At 33.0% G+C, this 27,361-nt stretch overlaps 1 protein-coding gene across 3 annotated transcripts in view; it reads right to left on the bottom strand.

Annotated features, from left to right (window-relative positions):
* LOC105833892 (nephrin) overlaps nucleotides 1-27,361 on the bottom strand; it is a 259,982-nt gene that overhangs the window by 32,423 nt on the left and 200,198 nt on the right. For all 3 annotated transcript variants that reach the window (XM_036292415.1, XM_036292410.1, XM_036292416.1), the window contains exon 9: nucleotides 395-525. In XM_036292415.1, coding sequence (XP_036148308.1) covers nucleotides 395-525 — 131 coding nt within the window. The remainder of the gene's footprint in view (nucleotides 1-394; nucleotides 526-27,361) is intronic.

Below are 27,361 nucleotides of genomic sequence, written 5' to 3'. Positions count from 1 at the left end.
ATTCGACTAATTTCTCTATGGTCTATGCCGTTCGCCTAAAATTATCCTTGTCCGGATAATTGTACGAGAATAAACGATGATAAACAAATATAGAGATTGTCTCATTGAGAGCCATCGAAACTGCTTCAATAATGGATTCTTAATTAATTTATGGACCTCGTGACCTCGTGTTACCACTTCATGTTTTGCGTTGTGTGTCGCACATACGCAATTAAAATTCCGTCTATATTTATTTCAACACTCGCGAGTTGTTACTCTGCCCGCTGGTTACGAAATATTTGCACGTTCTCGGTTCACCGTTAAAATGTTCGATTTACAACGGGGACCACATATTCGTGATTCGTGATTTGCAAAAAAAAAAAGAGAGAGAGAAAACGGTCGATGCAGCGCCTACCTCGTGGAACCAGGTCAGTTTGTACGATCTGGGATTCGCCCTGACGTTGCACTCAAAGTAAACGTCGGAGCCCTCCTTGATGTTCTTTGGATTCAAAGTGGAACCTATCTTGAGGCTGGCGATGGGCGCAACTGTAATCAGAATTAAAAATCGAATTGAATTAAAAATTAAAAATCGAATGATAAACAAAAAATAACAAATATTATCCATATGCAAAGCATGGTATACACGCTTAAGCATGTATCGCCAAAAATTGGTACATATTAAAATAAAAACTTCGTGTAATTATAAAGAATACAAGTATATATACATATAATGAGAAATAAGAAAAAAATTATATCTCAAATCAAAAGTTCTCCATACCAAAAAATTATATTTTTGACATAAAAATTTTTCTCTTTATTATACTTAAAGATATCATCGTTTTCTTTATTTTACTTGAAACTTTAACTACGTAAATTAATTTAATTATATATATTATCTTTGAAAAATACATTTATTCTAGGAGAGCTTTTGGACTTTCGGATCTCAAGTTTTCTGTGTTATGTACAAAGAGAGAAAGATTTTTTAGATTTAATAAACAGTTTTGTTCGACCATTTCAAAGTATAATTTAAAGTTTCTTTGTTTTTAAAAAATTTTATTAAACCTAAAAAAATGTGTATAAAATTGATTAAAAATAAAGTAATGGCTTAAAGTAGCCCATCAAAAACTATTTAATAAACCATTTATTAAATCTAAAGAAATCTTTCTCTCTGTGCACATACCATTTCTATCTATTGTCCATTTATAGTATAATTACACTGTGCACATAATTACATATTTCTTTAAACATAATTTAATACTTAAAAAATAAACAATTGGTATAACAATTATTGTAAAAATTGGTTAACATTGCTTAAACCGATGTCGCAAATCATGTAAAATTGCCCTGTATTTTCTACTACGTACATACACGAGAGATGTTAGTGAAAAAAAAAAGTTTATAAGAGCAATGTCCCCAATAATATTGCTGAAATTATTATAACATTTATTCTATATCTAGTACTAATGTATTAGTGTGTAACTCGGTGTAACTCGAAATGTCATTTCCATTTAGAAATTAATATTTCAAATTTAAAGATACTATGTCATACTATTTGTGATTTAAAAAATTTTAACGATATACTCTAATATTGTACATATTTATTTCGGTTTTATTATTTATCTTATAAAATAGTTTATATAGTGTATAATAGTTTTACAGTTAATATTTTGTATTATTTCGTATAACATAGAAGTATCTTCAAATACAGAAAACTACTGAAAATAATTTTCTTCATTTTAAGTCAACAGATTTCAGCTTCCATAAAAAAAATTATATAACGTTTCTAAACTTCGTAACTAAAATATAAAAAAATATGTATTTTCAAAATCCATATTTCCTACCCTTCGGGCAATAGCGACAAAAATAATTTCAGGTTTTGTGATGTTTAGTTACGTTAGAATATTTAACATATCACGCGCAATATTCAAGCGAGATTGCGAAAAAAGCACTGAACGCCGCGGGTGTATCGAAGTGTGACATCATCGGTAATTTATAAACGTCGCTTTGACACAGCGTTATTTATGAACCGATGAATAGCAATGCATGGCAGAATAATATTGCGGATATTAACGGGCTGGAGTTTAATGAAATCTGCATTTTCGGCAGTAAAGTCAAAGCGAAAACGCGTCACGTTAGCTCGGAATTTTATCGCTTGTGATTTTCTCGTATAATGAAAATCGCGCGATTGATCACTACGTCAATTCTAATATGGATGCATGTGTGTATGTGTGTGTGTGTGTGTGCGAGCGCGCAACTCTGTGTAGAGTTAATTTGCGAATAATGATGATAATGATAAAGGACGATGATTAGGGACCAGAATTTCATTTCGCTAACAATCGAATGCGCGTTTGTTCCAACAAAAATGCACGAATTTTACATTTATGTAATAATACGATCGATTTAATAGATTGACCGAATAATCGCGACAAAGGAATAAATAAAAATATGTTACAATTATCATAAATGAATACTTTGATAACAGATTTTATTATTAATTTCGTAATATATCTGATAATTTTATTTAAAGTCATTTTATCGAGAAAGAATGTAAAACTTCCGCAATAACTCTTGAATTCGTTTTAATTAATTACAATTACGCAAATATCACCAATAAATTAGTGATATAAACGTGAATTATTCAATGCTTTCAATTAATATAAACGCACGAAATTTCTTTGAAGCCTTTTAAATTTATTACAGTTAGCTCATATAAAATTATACAATGAATTTCGAAGTTAATGTAATAACATGTATAGATTGTTTGATCTTTTCCTTTTACAACATGCGCATGTATAATATATTCTTGTTACTCGCTTTCAATTAATTACAGTCTTATAACGTGAATAAAACAATCTATAACTTCACTCGCGCGGTATGACAATATTATATGACGCTGCAAATAGGATCTCAACGTTCAATGAGGAAGAAAAGAGGCACAGTAAGGGCTCTTGAAACAGGATTTCAGGTTCATAAGGCTATTTAAATAATAAATCAAAGCGAACTAATTTAAAGCTTCTAATGGCATTAGGGGAAATGTAAACGAACGCGGCGCTGAGTAGACGCTATTAATAATGACACTTTGATCAAAGCTTTGAAATTTCCGTCACATCGTGATATCTTCGACGTACCTAGGTGGAATAATTATAATACGCGCGTGTATTATAATCAGGTTCCCGTTTATGAATTATTTAATTAACTAATAATAAATTTCGTTAGTGCAACATCATGAATTTCTCCACGTATTGAGTTTAGCTATCTATTGCCGAGAGGAAGCGGTCGTTGTTTCGGATACCTTGTGCGCGAACCGGAATATTTGTAACAATGCAATAGCGTATAATTACAATTACGTCGTATATGGCGCATTGCCGCATCGCGCATAACGTTGCGAGATAATAATTGCGCGTTGATTCAATCCATTCTCGTAACACACGGAGAAAATGGCCGATGAGAATCGTGAGAGTGCTTCGATAAACAAAGTAGCATTGATTTCCCGTTTTGCGCGAAATTGAACGAAATCAGATGAGCGGAAAAACGGCATGCGCATCCTCCTCCCCCTTCCTCCCCCAGCTTTCTTTTGCAATATTTTCCTTCGATTTCCCGTGTAGCGTTGATTCGAAGCTAAACGAGAAAAAAAAAATTATTATTTCTTCCGAGTGAGTGCGGACGACTTTTAATTAACGTGACTTTAATAAAACCACGAGTTATATCGAATATCATGAAAATCGGCGGTCTAGCGCTCCCGTATCCGGGAAAACATGAGACTCTTTCAGAGAAATCACCGAAAGAGAGAGAGTACGAATAGTTCTTTCAGCTTCCGTTTTCCCGTTTTCCCCATCTAAAATAATTGAAGAGAAACATATAAAAGATGATTTTACTGGTTACTATCAACCTTTTGATTGAACGGCTAGTAACTCGAGATTGAAACGTTAGAAAATTCAACAGGAGAAAATGTGGGAAATTAATATAAAATCATATAATTTGTGCTCATTCCTTAAACACAATTAACGAGATGAGATATTGTTAATTGTTTAAATATACAATAATGCATGGAATACAAAGCACTACAATATATTCTATAAAATAAAAAGATTCTGTTTGAGCGAAGAAATGGATATCATATTATAGTGACAGAGAATTGGTTGCCTATATGATTATTCAAATAGTTTCCGACATTAATAGCAATCGTGAAGGATTTCATTTCAACTCGTTTGCTCGCCGGGGTTTGAACTGGTCTAGCATAATTACCCTCCACGCCGTAGCGAATCTACGCAGCAGAAATAGAAGACGCGGGGAATGGAAGTAAGAGTACTGGCGACGAGAGAGAATCAACGGGGCGGAAAACATGACTTATGACAGAACCTCCCCTGATAATCTTATAGAATACGATGAGTCGGGCAATTACACGTCGAAAAAATTGTATTTTCGGACTTAAAATTTTGCTTTTATTTTTATAATGATCCAAAATCTAAAATAAGCATCACAAACATTTTCTTAACTTTAGGAGAAATTTATTTAGAAGATAAATTAGTGTAGATATTTCTAATTTTTATAAAAATATATAACTGAAACAAGATTTATAGAATTTACTCTAGGACTAATTTTCCAACAAAAGAAACAAATTTTAATTTTAAAATATTAAATCTTGACACATGCACGTTTTTCTACGCCTATTAAATATAAAAACAAACTGATGAAAATTGTAAATATTAATCTCCAAACATGCATATTGAAACAATTAAGTTAGTTCTTCAAATCAATTCTTTGTTAACGTCTCAATTATTTATTAAATATCAATTTAAATATTAGAGAATGCCCCGATTGACCACGTCCCAATTGACCACAACTTTTCTAATTGGCGGTCCAACAGAAAAACTCTAAGCATTCATTGCTGTAAATGGTTGTAGTCAATTGCAACGGGGCGCTCCCAATATTATGATGTTTAAGTTAAGCACCAAATACTATACTGAACTAGTAATTATAATATATAGTTAAATTATATATAGAATGTCATTGTCCAGAAGTTAGAAAAATTATTAAATATATATATATATATATATCTTTCTTATTTTAAAGAATATTCTTGAAAAGAATGTAATTTCATCTATTAAGAATATATGGGGTATTGTAAGATACACAGTCCTTTTATTTCAAAATTCTTTTTAGAGAGACAATTTTTCTGATATATACAGTGGCGTGCAAAAGTTTCCGGCCAGTAACATTTTGTACTCTAATTTATTCTAAAAAAAGACTAACGATTTTTAATTATTATGAGATATGATTATGAGATATAGGAAACAAAATAATATTGTAAAACAATATTATTTATGTTTGTAAATACATTTATTATTATAATTGTTATATTTGCATGTGCAAAAGTTTCCGGCCACATAATATATTTGACGTAGTAGGACTTCAAAAATTTATTTACGAATAGAGTATAGCGTTGAATATTTACATTTAGTTCATAGAAGGTCGTGGAAGCATAAACATGGCTCGGCATACGCAAATTCAAATTCGTGAAAGAATAATAAAATTTTCAAAAGAAGGAAAGTCTTCTCGTGAGATTGCTTCATTATTATCGATAGGTAAATCAACCGTGAATGATATTATTGTAAAATACAGTTGTGGGTATGGTTTAAAAGATCGTCCGCGTAGTGGAAGACCAAGAAAGACATCTAAAAAGGTAGATCGTATCATTAAACGCAAATCAACTGCAGATGTTAAGAAAACTGCTGCCGAAATTGCACGCGAGCTAAAGGATGAAAACTTAGCTAATGTTAGTCGTAGTACTGTGACACGAAGACTACATGATGTGGGACTTTTTGGCCGTATAGGTATTAAAAAACCATTAATCAGTAAAAAGAATAAGAAGGCCCGATTACAATTTGCCAAAGATCATCTAAATTGGACAGTCGAAGATTGGAAAAAAGTAGCTTTCTCAGACGAATCTAAATTTAATCTTTTTGGAAGCGATGGTAGACAACATATACGACGTCCTGTTGGTACCAGAAATGACGTTCGGTATCAAATTCCTACTGTGAAGCACGGTGGAGGAAGTGTGATGGTTTGGGGAATTTTTTCTGCACAAGGAGTTGGTCCATTGGTCGAGATCAACGGAAATATGAACGCTGCTATTTACAAAGACATTTTAGAAAAAAATTTATTAACATATGCTAAAGAAACAATGCCGCATAATTGGATATTTCAGCAGGATAATGATCCCAAACACACATCCAAGTTATTAAAACAGTGGTTTTCCTCTTCAAATGTGAGAGTTTTAAGTTGGCCATCTCAATCACCGGACTTGAACCCCATAGAACATTTATGGGAAACGTTAGACCGTCAAGTTCGAAAGCATACATATTCAAATAAAGCCGCATTATTCAAATCGTTGAAGGAAGAATGGGCTAAAATTTCACCTGTTTGTATTAATCGATTAATTGAGTCGATGCCACATCGTTGTGCGGCTGTTATCGCTGCAAATGGTATGGCTACAAAATATTAATACTAAAATATAATTTAAGTGTATTACAGAACATGTAGACTAATAATTTTTCTCGTAATACAAAGTGGCCGGAAACTTTTGCACATCCAAATATAACAATTATAATAATAAATATATTTACAAACATAAATAATATTGTTTTACTATATTATTTTGTTTCCTATATCTCATACTCACATCTCATAATAATTAAAAATCATTAATCTTTTTTTAAAATAAATTAGAGTACAAAATGTCACTGGCCGGAAACTTTTGCACGCCACTGTACATATATATATAAAGAACGTCAATATCATATCCCGAAAAGTAAATATAACAAATGAAAAATGTCAATTTAAATTTTAGAACGAAAACCATTACAATTTTAACTTTTATCGAATAACAAGATCTTTGAAATAAATTCTCCATATATTTTTATCCTAAATTCAAGTAATATTTTAGCTTAATCGGAATACACGTCACTGTGTTCGCATAACGTTACAGCGGGTCTGAAAATTCTCAAGCAAATTAGATTCGCACGATAGTCTGTGTTGGCTGTTCCTCTCGCGCGGAATTTACCGAATCGCGTCTTCGCGATTGCAGCACGGAATCCGCGATCGCGTTGCGCGCGTGAGATTATAATGGAACCGCGCGGTATTGCGATATTCATATCGCGAGCTGCTGATTACGTCGGCAAACACGATCGTCGCAGCTCAGGAAATGCGGCTCTCGCGACTACCGTATGTAATCTCGAAATAAATCTTACATCGGTGCATATAGCGCGCGACGCTTCCCGGATTGTGTTGCCCCGTTACGTAGCGCGCGTTCGATATAAACGCGCGTGCATGCGGCGACACCACAATATGCGTCCCGACGATGCAGCCGCGGCTGCACTCAGCCGCTCTGAAATTCGCGGAGTACGTGCAACCGCATCCGCAAACCCCTCTTCCGCGGGATGCTTCTTCGCACGTACACTCAAACGCTTAAGCCACGTTTAATCCCTTTGCCTAGCGGTTCCTTACTTGAGAAAGGAAAGCGCGTATTTTCCTTTTTACACAGCGACTTATGGACACCTCGCAAGATTCTTTACAATTTTTTTTTAAACAATTTTATTTCACTTAAACGTGAATTGCCTTTGACTACTAAGTTACGTCGTTTAAAAAATTCTATTGTATAAAGATGCTCGACGTGAGATAATTTACTTTGCATAAGAATTAAAGTGCCGCTGGTCACAAATAAATCACGTTTCTTTATTCGCGAGTATTCTATTGCAGAATTATTAAGCCGTCTTTCTCCCCGTCTTTAAATATTTAATCAACTCGGAATCTAATTAACCGAGTTTCGATTATCTCAATATTTTTTAACGGTTTTATTCCTCTCTTCCTTTTCTCTCCTTCACGAGCCTATTAATATTATTTTACGAAATTGGTTTTTAAGCGGCGCTCGTGGTACGTGGCGTTGTATATTTTTTTGCGTATCCTGCAGTCGAACGAAATTGGCCGGATGATTGGTTAGCGGTTTCCGATCGCGCTTGCGATCGCGCCTCGATAGAAACTCGCGAAAGCGACACGTCGCGAGCAATTATCGTGGCGCGTCGGGCATTTTCATTTCTGCGAGAGCACTCAAATCGCGACACTATCTCTCTTTTTTTTTCCCTCCCCTCCGCCGGACACGCGTCGCGTATCCGGTTCCGCGTGAACCGCCGACCGGGTATCCCTGTATTGAATTCGTCCCCGCCCCGCTTATTATTCCACTACGCTTCTGGGACCGTGAGTCCCCTCGGTAATAGCGCGTCGTTGAAAAATATGAAAAATGATATTGCACCCTGCGCGTAGGAAATTTTACAACAACTGGTTCTCGTCAAACTCTCTCTTTAAACGTACTTTTGACCATTCTTTTTAATAATCGTCAAATTATGAGCAATTGAAGCAATGTAGATCAGACATCTTTAATTTTTTATTCTTACAGCGTTGAAATAATTATCAGTCTTGAGATGGTGAAGACAACTCATCGAATGATTAAATCGGAGACTCATTTCACTTTAATTCGGTTCATTTGCGTCACTATAATCTTTACTATAATCTACCGCAGCGAATTTCGCGATGCTCAAGAATCCGCAACCATTCGTAGCAGTCGCCAACGTTATCTTCTGGATAATGAAACTCTTTTCTCTTCGGCGATCGGTAGATAACGGCAGTCCATCCTCGACGGCATCCCGCGCGATCGTCCCGGAATAAAGCTTGGCACTCGGATCGCATTGTTCGTTCGGGCACCTCGCGGAGGCCGCCTGGTGGACCACTGTTGCCACCCCCCCCCCCCCCCGGAGGATTCGATTCATCAAAGTTCTTGCCAAACGAAAAGTCTCGATAAGGAGGGCGAGAAGAGTGCAAATGAAAAAAAGTCGGAATAGCGGAGAAAGACAAAGTGGAAAGGAAGACCGAGTGGGACAGTGTGTGTCAGGTGTGAGCAAGAGAAAAATTTATTGTTTGCAAAGAAGAGAATAAAAGGATTAAGAATTTCTTTAATCTGGAGCAAGCTCTTCAAAAATAGAAAAAAAATCGAAGAAGAGCGTATAAATTGAATAAAATATCAGTTTAATTCTTTTATACTTTGACAGATTAAATGCGAGAAAAGTGATCTTCCACAGACCAATTAAGCAAAACAATTTTTCAATTTTGCCGATTCTGCCATAAATTAGGACATAAAAGAGTGAAAAGGAAAGTTTTGTTTTATATAATTCTGAAACCATATTTCTAAATGTTAAAAAAGTATATTGGAGTATACCAGAATTTTTTTAAAATTAAAATTTTTTAAAAAAATTAAACTAATCACGAATGACCCAGTTGATCTGACTAAACTAAACTGAAAAAGTCAGTCTGGAGGGTTAATGGAAAAAAATTTTTGGTAGAATTGTCGACGGTGTGCTTATCAAAAATTGTAATTAAAAAAAACAAGTATAGTTTTCTTAAAGGCTACACAGTTTCTTTTCCAACAAGAAATGTCAAAAATAAGGAAAGAGCCTTAAATTTAAAGTGAGAAAGGAATTCACTTGTAACGTACGAGAAACGAGAATGAAGAAGAATGTAATAGGGGCGGCACGGAAAAGACGGAGAAGAGACGGGACGTGCTGGAAGACAGCGGAGAAAAGAAGATGAATGTCGGTGAAGAAATGCTGACGAAAAACCGCGTGAGTATGCAGAGCAGCGGAGAAGAAGATGCAAAGGAAGAAAGAGCGAGTACGAGGCGCCGAGGAACGCGGTGAGAAACGAAGGCGAAGCGTAAAGAAACCTAGTGATAAACGGCGAAAATGTGGAGAAACAATAGAAGTAGCTGGAATTGCGAGCAAGATGGAGAGCAGTACAGAAAGACGGGTTAAGAATTCAGGAGAATAAGGGAAAAATATGTTTGCGTTAACTTTGAATATGTGCCGTCGCAAAAATTGAAATACCTCGAGTGATGCATCACATTTCAATGTATCCCCCTTCTGACTTAAGGTCCAAAGTTATTGCAAAAATATGTTTCCTACCAGGTCTTGTTGTAAAATAAAATTTTACATAAATTAATGCGACATAATTATTGATAATAATCATGCATCAATAATACATAATTAATGTGATTATTAATTTAAAATACAATAATAGTAAGTTAATTCAACCGATAATTGTTTTACATGTAACTTAAAATAATTACCTTCAATCATTTTAAATTAATAATGCACAACTTCATATTATTCCACACGAGAATTCACATATCCACAAAGATAAAAAATTGTGAAATAATTTTCAGAAAAAACAGCAGCACGAGATAAACTTCCTTATATATTATCACTTCGTGTCGTATGTTTGCGTTTCGTGTGTAAACAAGGGGAAGAAGATGGAATAAAAGTTAAGGAGAAGCGAAAATGAGACAAGGTTTCCATGGAGATGATGGCCGAGGTAAGAAGTAAGAAAGAGAGAAAGATTGAGAAGAGATTTTTCAAATCCTTGGCGGCTATGCGATATGAATTCTGCGACGTGTGCGATAGATCGGCGCGATATCATCTGGGAAATTCTTCCTCGGCCGGTTGTCCCGTCGCGCGATAAATCCGATTGATATCGACGTTCTGGCCAGCGCGAAATTTTTGGGAAGGGTCGAATCGTGCGATCCATTCAATCTGGGTTACGTGTTGATCCTGCCGAGTCGACAAGTCGGGTCGAAACGCGACGAGCAACCGAAAACACGAAGATTCCACGTACGATAATGATAGACTTTTAAAATGCGATTACATATCTATGTGCATTGAAGCAGAAACACGGCGGAAAAACGCTAAAAATAAGGAATTCGTAGCGTTTAGTCAAACGGGCGCAAGATTTGTTATCAAAAGAAATCCAAAAATATATTTTTAAAAATAGATATATTCTACGATGCTCGCGTTTTTATTTTCATAGAAAGTCGGTCTTATCTGCAATAAATTTTCACTCAAAACATATATTAAATCAAATTCAGGTTTGTAAAGTAAATTCTATCTCGAGTTAAACTTTCGCGGAGAACGGTAAATTCCGGAATCAAGGAATTCGCGGCAGAGTGAAAAAGCGAGCGAGCTTTTGCGATTTTCAGCGACACGGCGAAATCAACGGGATCACCTTTCAAAGGCTACTAATTTTTAATTAAAACTTCATTGTCCTTGTCTATTATTCGGAAGGCGGAGATTAGCAACGAGCAGAATGGTGAATTCGGCACACACCCGCCGCAATGTCGTACTGTGTTAACGTTGTTGCGACCGAAGGAATGTCGAACGCGGTTCTGTCAATTTTTAATTAAAAACTTTGCGGTTACCGTTTGAAAATGAAAACGACGTTGAGTAATGAAGACATGCTTTTACAAAATTAAAACGGAAATACAATTAAAGGATAACTTCACACAATCGTTAAATCTATTATATTATGCTGTTATCCTATTATGAAATAGTTACATATTTTAATTACTATTATTTTTATTATTTTTTCGAAAATAAAATCAATGCTTTTCTATATGTGTTTATATAGATATACAGAGTGAAATATTTAAATTAAGACTTTTCAGTATCTTAAAGAAAAAAACGTTTCAAAAACAAAAATTGTAAAGTTTGAAAAAATAAATAATAAAATAAATTTTTCAAGCTATAAAGATCATTGCCATTTTTTTAAATAGAATTATATGATTTTTTTCTTAATAATATAATTCCTCCTATCTTAATACTTAGAGTCTAATCTAAATTATAAGAAAATACAATTTAAAAAAAATACAAAATATTTCATGTTAAAATACTTGTATATCAGAATAAAAGTATAAAATATTTTCTAGTTTTATTAATTTTTAATAAACTCTATTTTATTACTTTATATATATGTATATGTACAAAACATAATTAAAAATTACATTGGATAAAAAATATAAATTCCATTTAACAAATAATGATAATTTTCATGCAACCTTAAATCGATTTTTTCGAAAATTAATTTTACCATCTTATTTATCCTTCTCTTTCTTTTACAGATTATACTTTTAAAACATCTTAAAAAAATTCTTTTCAAGATATTCAAATGTCTCAATTTAAATGTCTCACCTTATATGTATAATCATTCAATTATTTTATAAGAAATTTAAAAATTATAAAATATTCTTTTAATAGCTTTTCTATTCTTTCTTTTGCTGTATAACTTATTTGTATTTTGTGTCGTAAAGTTTCTTAACATAATATTAGAGAATATTAGATAAGTAGCAATGAGAAACGCAACTATATTGCGACTCGTTTAATTCCTGTCCAAAGGAGGATTGAGAATGTTAATTAAGGTATTGGTTCGCGAGGTAGAGCCCGACATATCGGCCACCGTGAAATTGACAGGAGTCGTGATTTAGAGTCCGAGCGATCGAGGTTAACGATGAAGCTTAACGATTCAAGGAACGCGAAATTTCCTCGTTGGCGTTACTCAGGTATCGAACTGCGCTCGGGTTCTCCTTGCAGTTCGGGACCATTTAGCTCCGCGAGTAATGGCGTTCGATAATGGCTTTCCAACGTTTGAAGACAATGCTTGGATTTATCGTTTTTGCGCGGCGCTGACGCTCGTGCAATTACGTTCGCGGTTTCCTGATGAATCCATAACTTATTCATACGCGCGCATCGCCTTTTACAAGATATATCGCGGCGATAAGTTCTGCAGACAACATCCAGTTAAAAATATCAAGATAATTATTAACAATCGCAAAGACAAAATCTCTTGAAGTTTATTCTATAACTATTAAACATTACACAAATATTTCTTATTTTGTCTTTAATTAATCTTTTAATTTTTGAAAAATTTTTAGAATCTCAAGTAGAATTTTAGCTTCTTAAAAGCAGCATGAAAGCAAATTGAAAATCATCCTCTAGTGCAAACCTCACAACACGTAACAAATAAACAACAATATATACCCATAATAATAGCCAAATGTCTTTATTTAATAAGTATATCGTTTTTATGAAATTTGTTTTAGAAAAATTGCTACAAACATTAATTACTTTTTATTCTCTAGTTAGAAAATTAAATTAAAAAAACGTATATACATAATAAACTTTGCAATGTTTTATAAAAAAAATTGTTTATATACCCACTTTGTCATATTTTGAACAAATGCATTGTTAATCGGTTTCAATTCCCCAGCCTCTATTTATTTAAGGCACATCCTTTAAGCATATACCTTAAGTGTTTTTAAGTAGTAAATTCAAAAATGGATCTTATTTTTTGCTGAGTATTATTTGATTTAGGTATCTGAGAGAGAAAGAAGAGAGGAAGAGGGAGAGAAAATGTAACAAATCATAAATATAAATTGAAAACATCATAAATCTATCAGAAAAGTACATTATTTGCAAAACTGTGTTATGGATTTCTAAAGAAATGCATTCGATCGCATTCTCTTATTTCCTCTGTTCATTACCGAAGACGCAGATTGATACGGACGAATGCACATTGATAAGTAGAACGCGCTGAAATGATCAGGCTTTCGCTAACGATTGGCGGTGCACCGTGTTATATGCATACGTCGAGTGGAACAACACCGCGGATTACGTGAGCGCACACGTACGACGGCGCAAGTAGTGGTAGTCAATTAGGAAGCGACAGTAGTACATGTCAATATCGTACCGACAGCGGTAAAGCTCAAACATGTAGGCAGACTCACGCCCGCGCGCGCGAGGATTACCGCACACCAGGTTAATTTTGGGGATGATAACGAAGGTTCGCGGACTATGATAGTCAATTAAAGTGCAGCAGACTATTACAATGGGGAGTTTGCGCTGCTATGCTGGCTGTAGCCGAACGACGGCAGTGGCTTCGCAGTAGTTAACTCCGCTCGTAGTTACGGGGATACGGATAAACACTTAAATGCTCATCGAGGCGATAATTGATAATTGCCTATTTGTCGTGCCGTGAATGACGGCGGTTGCATCTCGCAAAAACGTGTGCGAACATTTATGAACCCGCGGAGAACAATTAGTCGTAAAATTAGAGTAAAACAATAAACTAATTTTATGCTCATTTGACAAGATAATAAATTTTTTCAATCATATTATCTTCTTACATTATAAAGAAGAATGGCCACTTAGATGTAGGCCACTTAAGTCGTATTTCATCAATATTTTATATTTTTACTTAATAAAAGCACAACATTTAATAACAAAAATATAAAATAAATGAGAAATACATTATATAATGTAAAAATTTGGTTTGATTTTGTTCTACATTCAATACTTTCAAAGACGATATAAGTTAGGATATCATAGGTACGATTTGCTTAAATCAAATATTATATTTAGAGTAATAAATACTCTTAAAATATCAACCATCTATAATTTCCATACTTGCATAATTTTCATAATTTGCATATAAATCAATACCAAATAAAAAATATAATAAAAAATTACTTAAATGGTACAAATGGTAATTTTTTTTATTGTTGTATAAGAATAAAAATTATTCTTTTGACATGAGATTTATTCTAAAAAGATTTATTACTTTCTTATCTTGTAGCTCAATGCATGCATTTGTTCTTATTGGCGTTTCGCAATTTTAATCAAGGTGACTATCGATCGTGGGCATTATCACTCCTAAACCACGTGAAACCGTGCGAGCATAAATCATTCACCGACGCGAGGACATAAATCTTTCCGCGTCAACAACGTGAATCCTTTCCATTCCGATAATCGAACGTTACCCGATCCGGCTCGTTGGGCCGTGACGACCTCATTAAAATTACTTTTCTTCCAATCTAAGACAGTTTTATCGCAAGGAATTCGTAACGATTGATAGTTTTTAAACATAGCAATTAATAATAATACGTAAAGATTTTTGCAAAGATACAGCCAATTAATCAAGCAATGAATGCATTAAAAATGATTTCAGACTAATAACTTCCTCTTTAAAATTATTATGAACTATATTTCTCCACGTTGATCTTTTCAGTCATAAAAAAGAGAAATATATGTTAAGAAAAAAAAAGTAAACATACAATATTAATAAAGAGTAAAAAATTTTTCGAAAGGAAGAGTTTCACTTAAATATGCTCTAAATCACTTAAATACGCTGCTAAATCAAAATGAACAGATTTTCATGAAACTTTGTAGAGAAGTTCAAATTAGTGATATAAATTGACTGTCAAAATTTCATAAACTGAACTAGTTAGTTATTTAGATATTAAATATTTTATTAACACGGGCTCTTATGGAAATCGATAAATTTTCAGGATTTTTCAGTTTTTATTGTCGTATTAAACATAGAAGTAATGAACAGATATTAGTGAAACTTTACAACAATACATCTTAGCTGTCCAGAAAAGTACTGTTAGATTTTTGAAACGCTGCACTTAATTGCTCGTTTGAGTGAAATAATTGACAAGATAGAAAAAGTTTACAATAATCGAAATAATACGGCACGTAAGTGTGGTAAAAGTATGCTAGTGATATAACATGAATTTCAAATTGTTGTATTCAATTATCTAATGGTGGTATAATGATGAAAAATGTTTATTCTCAATTTTTAAAAAAATTATTTCTGTAATAAAGGTAGTACTTCATAGCCAAATTTTTTCTTATATTTACCATTATTAACTTTAGACCATATACAGCAAAAAAAGGAGGCAACAAAATGGTCATCTAAATATTTTTCTTTACTTAAACCCCTGTGCCACTTGTTGTACCGGGCCTGAGCAGAGGAACTCCTTTTAAATGTATCTTCCACGAAAAATTATTCTCATCCGCGGCATGTGCTATTTCTCGCGTATTACAAGCATCCACAAATTTAAATCCCCCTTCCAACGACATAAAGTCATTCTCAGAAGTGGATTATCCGCTGCCGAGCGGATATGTCGTTCTCCCCGTATAGTAGCGGTTCCGACCGTCATCCGTAAATCAACGGATTCGTCGGCACTCGCAAATTGGACACTCAACCACAATATCGATACCTCGGAACCGCAGACGCGGGTGTGCTTAAACCGCAAAATTGTCGAAGCTACCGTCCGTCCGGCCTGGTCGATGCATACGTATGCACGCATCGTCGTAGATAACGAATTGACAGACATTACTTAGGACCCCGTTAATTAATCACGAGCGACAGCTGCGTTTCTGGACGTTTGTGGTCACCTTCGGCGAGAAACGATTCTATAGCATCCTTGTATCTTTTGCATCATTATTTTTCAAAGTAACGATAAGAGAGAAAGATAATATTCCTTGGAGTCACTGTATTTTTCACAATGTTACCCGGTCAAAAATTTTTCATGTAAAAGTATGTAAAAAGCTATCAACAAAATAAGCAGATTTTCACTTTTGACGAATAATAGATATTGTACCTTAAAAAAAAATGAAGTAAAGGTAAAGCAAAGGTAAAAATCATGATATAAAATATTTACATTACTATATTTTAGATTATTCAAGTTAATTTTCATATATATTATATAAAACTTTATAAAATGTTAAAAAATATCAAAAATAAATATAAAAATGTGTAATATTACCTGAACTTCACTTTATACGCACTTTTTATTTATATTGTCAGAGTTACATAGTATTGTGTATTTTTCATCAAAATTCAGATTTTTTCTAACGTTAAAAAAAATATATATAAAATAATTTAAATACACAAAATATATATCAATACTAATACCCGAGAGAAAAAGAATATTTCAGAATTTGTTTTATATTTTATTAGTTCTATATTTTAAATATCAAAATAAAAACTCAATAAAAACTTTTAAAATTGATCAAAAATACATCTTCCTCTACCATGTAATAATGTTTTACGTTTCTGTTTAATTTTTACTCCAAAGTTTATCACATTAATGAAATAATTTAAACATTTTCAATATCCATCTACTTAAATATAAGAGTTCTATTAAACTACTTAAATATAAGAATCTACTTAAAGAATCTACATAAAAAGTTCACAAAAAATACAAATTTTGAATTCTTAGAATTTAAAGTTCCGCTCGTTAACAGTGATTATTCATAGACGTAAACTCCAAGGATTACGGAATTTAAAAACTCTTGTTCATATCACTAATTTAATTATTAAATTCTTATGTTTTATAAAGCAGTGTAGCAAAATATAATGATCTCTCGATGGCTTTTCTGTTATTACTCTCTTCAAAAGATAGTGAAATAATAAATATGCGAATTTGTTCTGTCCGCGTGAATAATCGAAACAATCGCGTGCCTGCACGCCAGACGCTATTTAATTAATCTAAATACGGCTTTATTTCGTTCGTGCTCGCGCCGTTAATTGAATACCAAATGCGCAGGATTCAATAAAAAGCACGATCGTCTACGGCATATTTGTCAGTCTGGATTTTAGGCTGGATGAACGAAGCAAAAATGATTAATGGTTTACTTAAGGTTTCTCATCAACGAAAATCACTCAAGCAGTTCTTTCGCTTTAATTATTTTCAAAAATTACACAAGCATTCTATTTTGTTTTCGAACATTAAGAAATTATAAAAATGTTAGAAAATGTTTTAATAAATTATCAAAGAAAAATTTATTTTGCGCAAAGCCGATTTCGAACTTTATAAAAATGAAAAAATGGCTAATGGTTTTAGAGCACTCCGTAGTCAGATATTTAAAAGCACTTCACGTTACCACTTACATTGTAAAAATTCATGTTACCATCCTGGTTGGTAGCGCAAAAAAAGCTGCACGTAAATAGCGAACGAGAGGTAGAAAGCTTCGACGAGTAAGGAAGGACCGTGACGAGGTTGAAAGGTGTTGCGATGTCCTTATTACTTGGCACGATGGCCCGACGAGTCTTCCCCGCCTAAAAGCCTTCTGTAAAGTTACTGTAAAGTTACTTTGCTAGGATGCACCACCTGTCGAGATGCAGCAACGTTCAAAAGAAAAAGAGACCGACGACGGTAGCGGCGGTTGTCTCTGTTCGCGCGTTTCTTGCAACGCTCATTAACACTCATAATTCATTAGGGCTCTTTTGTTGTTGACCCAATCTCCTTAAAGCACTGTCAAGTAAATCGCACCCCCGCATTGTATTCATGTATTCTACTTAATCTTTAAATCTATGTAAAAAAGTACATTAACTTTTTCTATATTTATCTAATATAGATATCAACATTGTTTATAAGTATCTTAATTATTGCTACATTTAGAAGAAGGTTGTGGATCTTTGATAAATTTTGATTTTTTTTTCAAATATTAAAAAATTCTAAGTTCTTTCAAATATTGACTTTAATATATTTCTTGTTATTAGATTTATATTATTATTTTATATATTTTTTTTCAGGTTAGTTATAAGAAAAACACTTATAATTGTTTACTTTGTATATACTCAAACAATGAATGATTTCTAATATAGCAGCATAATTCTGTTATCAAAGTTGTAGATTATAAAGCTCTTTTATTAATAGTCAGACTGCTACATATTTTTATTTTTACAAATATCCAATAGAGAGTTTCACAAGATAACATGGTCGAAGTGCGGATCAAGAAAGGTAAAGGAAAGGCACCATCCTCTAATATTAAAATAAACATTGCTTTCGTGAGGCATCCTGTGTAGCTTCTTCAAGCATCGAATCGCAATTTTGAAGAGTTCAAGGCTTAACACGTTAAGTGCCGTATGGGTCATCGTTGGCTACGCTGAACTTTACGCTCAAGCTAATCTAAGAATTTCGTATAAAATAAACATAATCATGAGGTGTTTTAAAATATCATTAACTGATTCATAATTATAAGAATATTTGTTTTAATAGAGCATATTATATGTTTCCTTTTCTTTCTACTAATCATTTTTGTAGTCTTATAAACATCATATCTTATAAACGATTACATAGACATAACGTAGACCATCCGTGGCCTAAATGAAAAGTTACGTGAATAACAAAAATACGAGAAAATAATATTTCATCTTCAATGGAAGCATATCGTACGCACTATCGCATTAGACTGCATTTGTAAAAGCAGCCGTGGAAGTTCCGAGTAAATGAAAAACTGCGTAGATACATGCGTGTTATCATCCTCATAAACAAGACCAAGCAAGTCATCACCAAGAGAAAAGACATTGTCGTGCAACGTTCTGTTTCATTACGACGAATGTAACATGTGCGAGAAAACAAGAGATCGATGAGATCTCGGACTGGTTTATGACGGTGAACTAAAAAATTTATTGCTATGACCTGGGCAGGTGCGTCGGGTAAAAATGTAACGCCGATGTAACATCAATTTTTTTTTACTCGCATGCGAGCAATCATAAACTGAAACTTATAAAAGAATAGATCTCAATGTGATGTAATTTATTCTTTATTCATCAATGATAAGTAAAATGTTCTGATCATAATTAAATAAAATTATGTCAAAATCTAAAATAAATTCGAATCAGTTTTATTCCGACGTCTTTATCTTTTCATTTTTGTTATTTATTATTAATTAAATATTTGATAATTTTTTGATAAATTATAAAATAAGTATTAATTAATAAAACCTCTTACCTTTTTTTTTATTTAATTATTTTAATTTACAAATTTTTTTGATACTTTTAAAAGTGATAAGATGATTCAAGAGAAGAAAGTTGATTAAGTTTTATTTTTCTAATCTATTGCACAAAAAAGCTTGTAATAAATTAATTTATTATTAACTAATATAATAATAAATATTATATAGAGTGATTCATCGAGCTACAATTTCCAATTTATTTTTACGCACACAAATTAGCACTAAATAAAAATATAACAAACAATACCTTAAGAAGTATTTGACAACTCTCTCTTAATCACAAGATATTGTGTACAGTCAGGAATGAGTTATAAAAACCATAAAAATTCCGCACGCGACTGCGTTTAAATGAAAATGTAAAAAGAGAATATTTTGTTGCATTGCGAAACATCAACTATCAAGTTAATATTCCGGACTTTTATTACTTGCGGCATTCGCGGGTTTAAGCTCGGTTCCGCTTAAATGCCTCCGTATAGATCGTAGCCACCTTGTAAATCGCGAGCCGTCGCGTTAAACAAGATCAGGAGTTAGACACCAACACGCAATACACCCTTGTCCAAGAAATCGTGACTATTGGAACGAATGAATTTGTCGTGGGTGGCAGACGCAGCTACCAGGAATCGTAATAACGGATTTTACGATCCTCACCCGGCATTCGAGGAGCGTAAAATGAGCTCCTTCGAAGATATTCGCAGTCCGAGCGAGACGCGCGGTTACTGCATCACGGGATTTACGGCGCGATTCTGCTTGTTAAGTGTCAGAGTTTAAAACTTCGGTTATGCGTCGGATTACGGACACCGCTTCTTCCAATTTTTTTTTTCTTTCCCGTTTTTTTCTTTATGAGCGAGAGTTCTGCCCAAGTTGCACTTCTCCGCGAGATCGCAGCGTACTTGTTTCAAAAGAATTCGAAATCGCGTTATCGAACGTGTTAATTAAAGTTTACATTAAGCTTGTTACGCTATAAATATAAAAGTACCCTTTATAAATGTATACAAAATACAATATACTACATAATAATTAAAACAGAAAGAAGAAAAAAGAAAGAACGCACCAAATATTAAATTCTATTACATTAATTTAAAAAACTGCACTATGCATATTTCCATATTTAAAAAAAAAAAATTGTTAGAAAGGCCAAGAATTGATTGATTGTGCTAACCCAGTTTCGATAGAGTTCAATATTTTCCTCTTTAAGGGAAAAAATAACTTTGTTCGTGACAGGTTGCTAAATTATAAATCGCTGCGATTATTATAAATTCTATTTTGAATGACAACATTTTGCAGAAGTCAAAAATAAAAAGCCCTCATATTTGACTAATGTATAGCGTACATACGAAAAGTTCAGACACGGGAAAAGACATCGACATTTTGGACTCTTCTGGGACGTTGAATTTATGAATCCTACGAAATGTAATCTTAAAGTATTCGCGTCACTTCTTTTTTAACTTCCACCTTCTGATGAGTTCTAAACTTCATCCTCAGCTCTATTCCTATGACATCTGCCTTACTTTTCTTCCTTAAATTTTTTTTTCTTTTGCCAGTACAACCGCAACTGTTTTTAAAAACTATAACTTTTGTTGCACCGTTCAGTATTATAACGCATTTATCATCGCGATAATTTCCATTTATACCCCTTGAAGAATTACATTCGTTCATTCACGCGAATTTCGAAAGATAGAACTTGAGACATTTCTGAAGATCTCATTTATTCTACTTCAATTCGAAGTTAAAGCTGTTTTGAATATACATTAAAGTCGCTACAAAGGTGATTTTTGACCCCTCGTGTCTCATAAATAAACTGTCAGAAATTTACCGAAGAAAGATGGTAGGAGGAATCGAAACTTGGACTACAAATGAAGCATTCGTAAATATTCATGGACTTTTCCGACGAATTTGTAACGGTTTTCTTAAAGCAACTGTCACAGTCTCGTTGCGATAATTATAGCAATTAATATACAAGCTAAAAAAATCAGCGGTAACATGACGGCTTCAATTATAAGTCCTAATAAAATATCGTAAAATTTAATGTTTTACAGATATACGTGTATTTAAAAAATCGTAGAACAAATTTTTTTACATTAAAGTTTTTTTTGAATTATTAATATAGTAATATAAAATTTTTCTTATTCATTGCTGATATTTAAGAAAAACGTGCATAGTTACCTTTAAATAACTTCTTTGTAACTTTTTTAAATACCTCTTTAACAATCCCTTAAAATTATAATTCTCTTAAATTATATTTAGCACACTCTAAACATATATACATTAAATTATGCCAATCCATAATTGGAATTTATATAAATATTTTTAAACATTATCCTAAATATATTCACAATTGAATATATCTGAATTTTTCAGTGAAAAAATTATAATATTTATTGCTTATATTAACATTAATAACTTTTTAAAATTTTATTTTTTTAATTTACATAAATCAATAAAATTATTTTAACTTTAAATGACCCATAATTAAAACCGTCACCTTAATTACGAAACAAAAACTTCTCGTTTTTTTTCCCCCGAAATCCATCAATAACATTAGCCAGTAGCGAATACCAAATATATATATATATGTATGTATGTATGTATCCAGGTAAAGCCATTCGCGCAAATGGCTGACTAACGAGGGCATTTATTATGAAATTATGGATTATTATTCCATACACACAGGTATTCAAAGTAAATTTATCGATCGGTTATATTTCTATTAACGGTGTACTGTTTCATAAATCAATCTTTTCGATAAAATTAGGTCAACATAATTAAACATAAAAAAATAATAATATACAAATATACATTTTTCAAATAAATTGGTAAATGGATAGACGTAAAGTAATTAAAAAATAATAATTATTGATTAATTGGTAATCAAAAAGTTTATTATAATTAGTCGTTTAAATAGTTATTCAATAAGACTATAGTAATTTACAAACAATTTATAAAAAATTATTTTATTCGTTAAAATTAATTAAATATATAATTAAAGGGTTAAAATTTTATCGACTGTTTAATCGTATATTATGACTGCTAAAAAAAGAGCTATACAAATTTTTATCACATTTCATTTAATGTAAAATAAAAAAATATAACAGATATCTAAGCAAAACAATACATTTTTTTTTTTATAAAGAAAAAAACGTTGCAAATAATTTTAAAGAGGCTGCTGAATTAAGTTGAAAAACGTACCTATCGCGAATAGATCGCCACGATCGTAAAAGTTCACGTTTGCAGTTCCGATTCACGTGTGCATCTATCAAAATGTTCAGAATGTAAAGATACGGCGGTTGTGAATGCGCGAGGCATACAAGCGTTCGGCAGGAAGTAGCCATATAAAATCTAAATAGCCGCTCGTAAAATGCGAAACGCATCGTTCTTACTTCCACTCGCGAGATAAAAGCAACGTTATCTGTATCCACCCTCCTTCCACTTCGATTCGATTCGCCCTCAAAGAATCGCTAAAACCCACCGAAGCTGTTGTCTGGCTTCTTCGTTCCCGACATTCTTTACCTGCATTGTAATATTTCTTTAATGGCCGATATATCTTGTAAGGCCGCTTGAAAAACGGTCGTCTTGATATAAAAATACTAAAAGACACGCAATGAAACTTTATATATGTACATCAGGGTTCTAAATAATGCATTACTTCTTGTAATGCATTAGGTTTCATTAAATATTTTTTCAATAACCAATACGAAGGTTCTTAATTACACATTACTTTTGAAATAATCAATGCAATTTTGTTCATTACGCATTACTGTTGAAATAATCAATGCAATTTTTTTATTACGCATTATTTCTTAAATAATCAATGCAATTTTTGCCATTTCGGATTACTGTTTTAATAATTATAGAGTAAAAAAATAATTACTTGTTAAAAAATTAATAAGTAATGCATTATTTTTTAATTTGCATTTTCATCACCCTGATGTACATATATAAAGAAATAAATATGTTTTTTGTTTTTCCACAGAAAAGATAATAGACGCGAAAAGTTACGTTTTAAATCGTCTAAGGATGAAAATAAAGAAAACTTAAAGAAAACTCTTCTACAAAAAGTCGTTAAGGAATCTGCAAAAAAAGAAGTATTTAATTTCTGACGTACTTTACGTCCTTACGGTTTATCATACACTATTTCACGGTGTGGATCGTTAAAATGAAACGATAATAAAAATGATAGCGAAAATAAATGAGTAGAAATAAATGAAATCGCTTTCCTTTGAGGAAGATATCGTATTTTCGTTCTCTTCTTTTTTTGTCATTTCGTCCGCGAGGCACACGAGGAAAAACAATTGCAGCCGCGGCTTTGTGCAGAAAAGTGCATAATACCGTCATAAACGTAGCGCGTAGCGGACGCGAACGCGGACACGGTGATGCACGTATAAAAATGCAAAATCGGGGAAACTCCCTGACGGCGAGAACAAAAACAGATACGGCAAACGCCGACGTGCGCCCGCAACAAAATCCCAGCAATTCCGGCACAAATGAAGCATGCAAAGTGTACAAATGTAGTGGTGCTTCATTTACTCCGCCGTTATCGACATTCCGTGGGTTTTATCTCGACCGTCTGCGCGTAGCCGTACGGCGGAATCGTCTGACGACTCTAACGAAACACTCGCCGCGCCACCGACCGCCGCGCGCCGGTGGGACGCTAGCATTTTTTTCGCCGGCTATATCGAGGGAGGAAAAAAATTCCAATGTCCATATTTCATATTCGACCGCGGTATTAGTCGTATCGATCTCTGCGGAATCCGAGGACGTAAGCGCGGCGTAAAAGCGGACACAGATCACGCGCGAACGTTTCGTGAACGCAGAGCGTGTGTATTCAAGGGGTGGAATAAGATTTCACGTCGGAAATTCTTCTACGCGTTTTCTACGAATCACGAAGAATATATTTAAAAATGGTAAGTATCCAAATAACAATTGCTTTTCATCTAAATGAAATATAATTACTTCAGAATATTAAAACTCATCATAAATCCTTGGAGTGCTATTCATATTTTTCTTACAGTAACACTATTCTGGGTGGGAATTGATAAAGTTAAAATTTTTTTACTTTCAAGAACTTTGAAACACTTTTTTTCTACTTTACAAGTTGCAAAGTGTTAGAATAGCCGAACAATATTTTAATGTAAGCAAACTCTTATTAAATATTATTGTAAGCTTTAAGAATTTAATAAAAACTGTAATAAATTTGTATTAACATTTACGTGAAAATTTACCCGCGGTAGCACTTCAAGGTTAAGAATCCGAAAGTAACGCGGATGGATTTGAAAGGATTTGGAAAAATCTGAGAAAAATTTGAAATCTAAAAACTTCACGCTTTTATTTCAACTATAATAGCGTTGTGACTTTCGGGTTTTCATCGACGGTACGTTTTTCACGTAGTTTGGAAGAGAGTCTGTCGCTTTAGGCATAACATATGTCTTCTGCATTCCATATATCTACCATTTGCACATCGTCCGGCATTCGGCGTGACGTTCTCTACGTCGGACAAGTCATACGAACCGCCGGACAAGCTTGTTTTTTTCATTTCTTTTTCCGTCGGAGAACGAACGCTGCCAGAAACGTTTTAAAATCCTGTTCGTCGGATGGGATTCGAGGTGTCGGATCGAGGCTACTGCGTTTTTCGATGACAATGCTTTCGACCGACGAGCATTTTCGTCCGTAGCTCGGCGGCGTTCGCAAAGCGATCCATCAATTAAATCGCGTTTTGTCGAACGCGCCGCGCATATCGATCATCGGCTTTCGTTCATCCAAAGAAAAAGCAATTTGATGAGAAAGAATCCGCGGCTGATTTCCCTTCAGATAGTTAGCGCTAAATTCTATTTTAAATCCTATCATGCCACATATTCGTTATAAAACATCGGCGTAGATCTAGAAGGAGGGGAGGAGGAAGAGATCAAATATCGAGTAGACGTTAAAATTCTTGTCACGAGTGCAATCTAATGGTCTTTTAAAGTATGAATTTTTAAATTCTTAAATCGCGCAAAATTTCTTTCGCAAATGTCAAAATGGTAGATATTTAAATCCCCCTACAAATCACAAGATTCTGTAATATTTTTCTTAGCCGAGTCTTTAAACACAGAAAGGTTTTCCGAATTCTAAGATTAGAAAATCTATAAATTCTTAGATTTATTAACTTTTTCAGGTCTGACTTTTTTTAAAAAAATGTGGAATATATATTGTATAACTATAGTTACTTTTTAAAGATTGGAAAAATGGGAAATACATACATAAATAATGTTAAAACAAAAATTCAAAATGGCGCATATAATATAGCAAAAGGAATAAAATATTAAATTGTGTAATAAAACCGTTTATTATAAGCCCTGTTTCCTTGTATTTATAAGTATCAATCAATAGCACTCTTCTATCAGTAGTTATTTTTCATTGATATATGAAAAGCTTGAAAATTACGCGTATTTATACAAGTAATTAAGTAAACTAACAGAAAAAGATACTTAATTCAAATAAGTTATTTGAACTGTACAAATAACACATTTTATAAAGAAAGTAAATAATATTTATTTCAAATAAGTAATATTTTCTAATAATTTAGAAAATTTTATTTGCTTGAAATAAATATTATACATTTTTATAAAATCTGTTAGTAGTATTCAAATAACTGTTTATTTGAATCAAACATCCTTCTCTGCCAGTGTATAGTACAAATATTTTCCAACTAAAGTTTAAATACTTTTCTTCAAAGTAAAGTCCAATTAAATTAAATAACTTAATATTTACCAATGATATGCTTTCGTAAAGACACTAGAACATGTCTCACTAGATCCGAAAGAGTTACACCTTACAATCATCGGGTTTCGACAGATGCTTTTTACAAAATCGGCAGATATTTTCGCAAAGGTTTTTCAATGCGACGTGAATCGCGCGCACTCGAACGATCGATGCTGCGATCGAAGGGTCGCCATTAAGAACACATAGGGTGCAACCAGGGCTGCATCCGTTCCGGAAGTGGTTCGTGCAACGTCGAAGGAATTTGTCGTCGCTGATGGTCACCACGCAGTACGGGTCGTCGCGATATATCTCGCACGACGTGCGTCGACCCGAGTCCCTTATCTTTCGGTCTCCACCTCTACCCTCTGACCCTTCTCCTGCTGCTCCTTACCCATCTGTTTTCCCGCTCGTCACCGGCGGTTACACACCGACTGTGTGTCCGGTTGATGCGCCGAACGATTACGGACCGATCGTCACCAATACACGGATATCCGATGTGAAAAAAGGGGTTTGCCATAACAGCAAATTACTTTTTTTTTTTCAATTTGTTTTACCCTGTAAAAATTTGTCGAGAATCTTAATTCATTTCATGTATGTAGTAAGAGTGTAGGTAAAGGTTTGATAATTCAGTAAAAAAAAAAATTAATTAAAGATAACTAAGTATTTAATTAGATATCGTTAAATGTAGCTATTACTATTATTAAACATTGCGAGGTTACTGTAAGTTAAATCAACATATACTTCTTAATGTCACAATTACGTAAAATAAGCATTTTTTTAAATAATATTTTTTGTTAATATCTACTTACTCTCTATATGAAAAGAACAGCTTTGTTAAAGTATTTAAAAATTTAGCTAAATATAAATTTGAAATCAATTTTACTTAATCATCAAAATAAGAGTTTAATTGGTTCCTAAAATGTCGGTATTTTTTATAGCATTATTATGCTTGAACATTATTATTACATAATTACTTTGGTCTCAAATGATTTTCAAGTTTATACAACAAACTAATTTTAAATACTTCAGCAAAATCATTTTTTCCGAATTGTTTTCAAATTATACTAATACAATAGTATATTTTTTTGTATTATCCTTTTACATAATAATATATTTTTGTTACTTTCTAACATATTTATCTTGTGTTAAATTTAACACAGACTTGTTTACTGTGTACTTACAAA

This window comes from Monomorium pharaonis, chromosome 1, assembly GCF_013373865.1.
Source record: "Monomorium pharaonis isolate MP-MQ-018 chromosome 1, ASM1337386v2, whole genome shotgun sequence".
Taxonomy (NCBI): Eukaryota; Metazoa; Arthropoda; class Insecta; order Hymenoptera; family Formicidae; genus Monomorium; species Monomorium pharaonis.
This window is presented reverse-complemented; position numbering and strand designations above follow the sequence as displayed.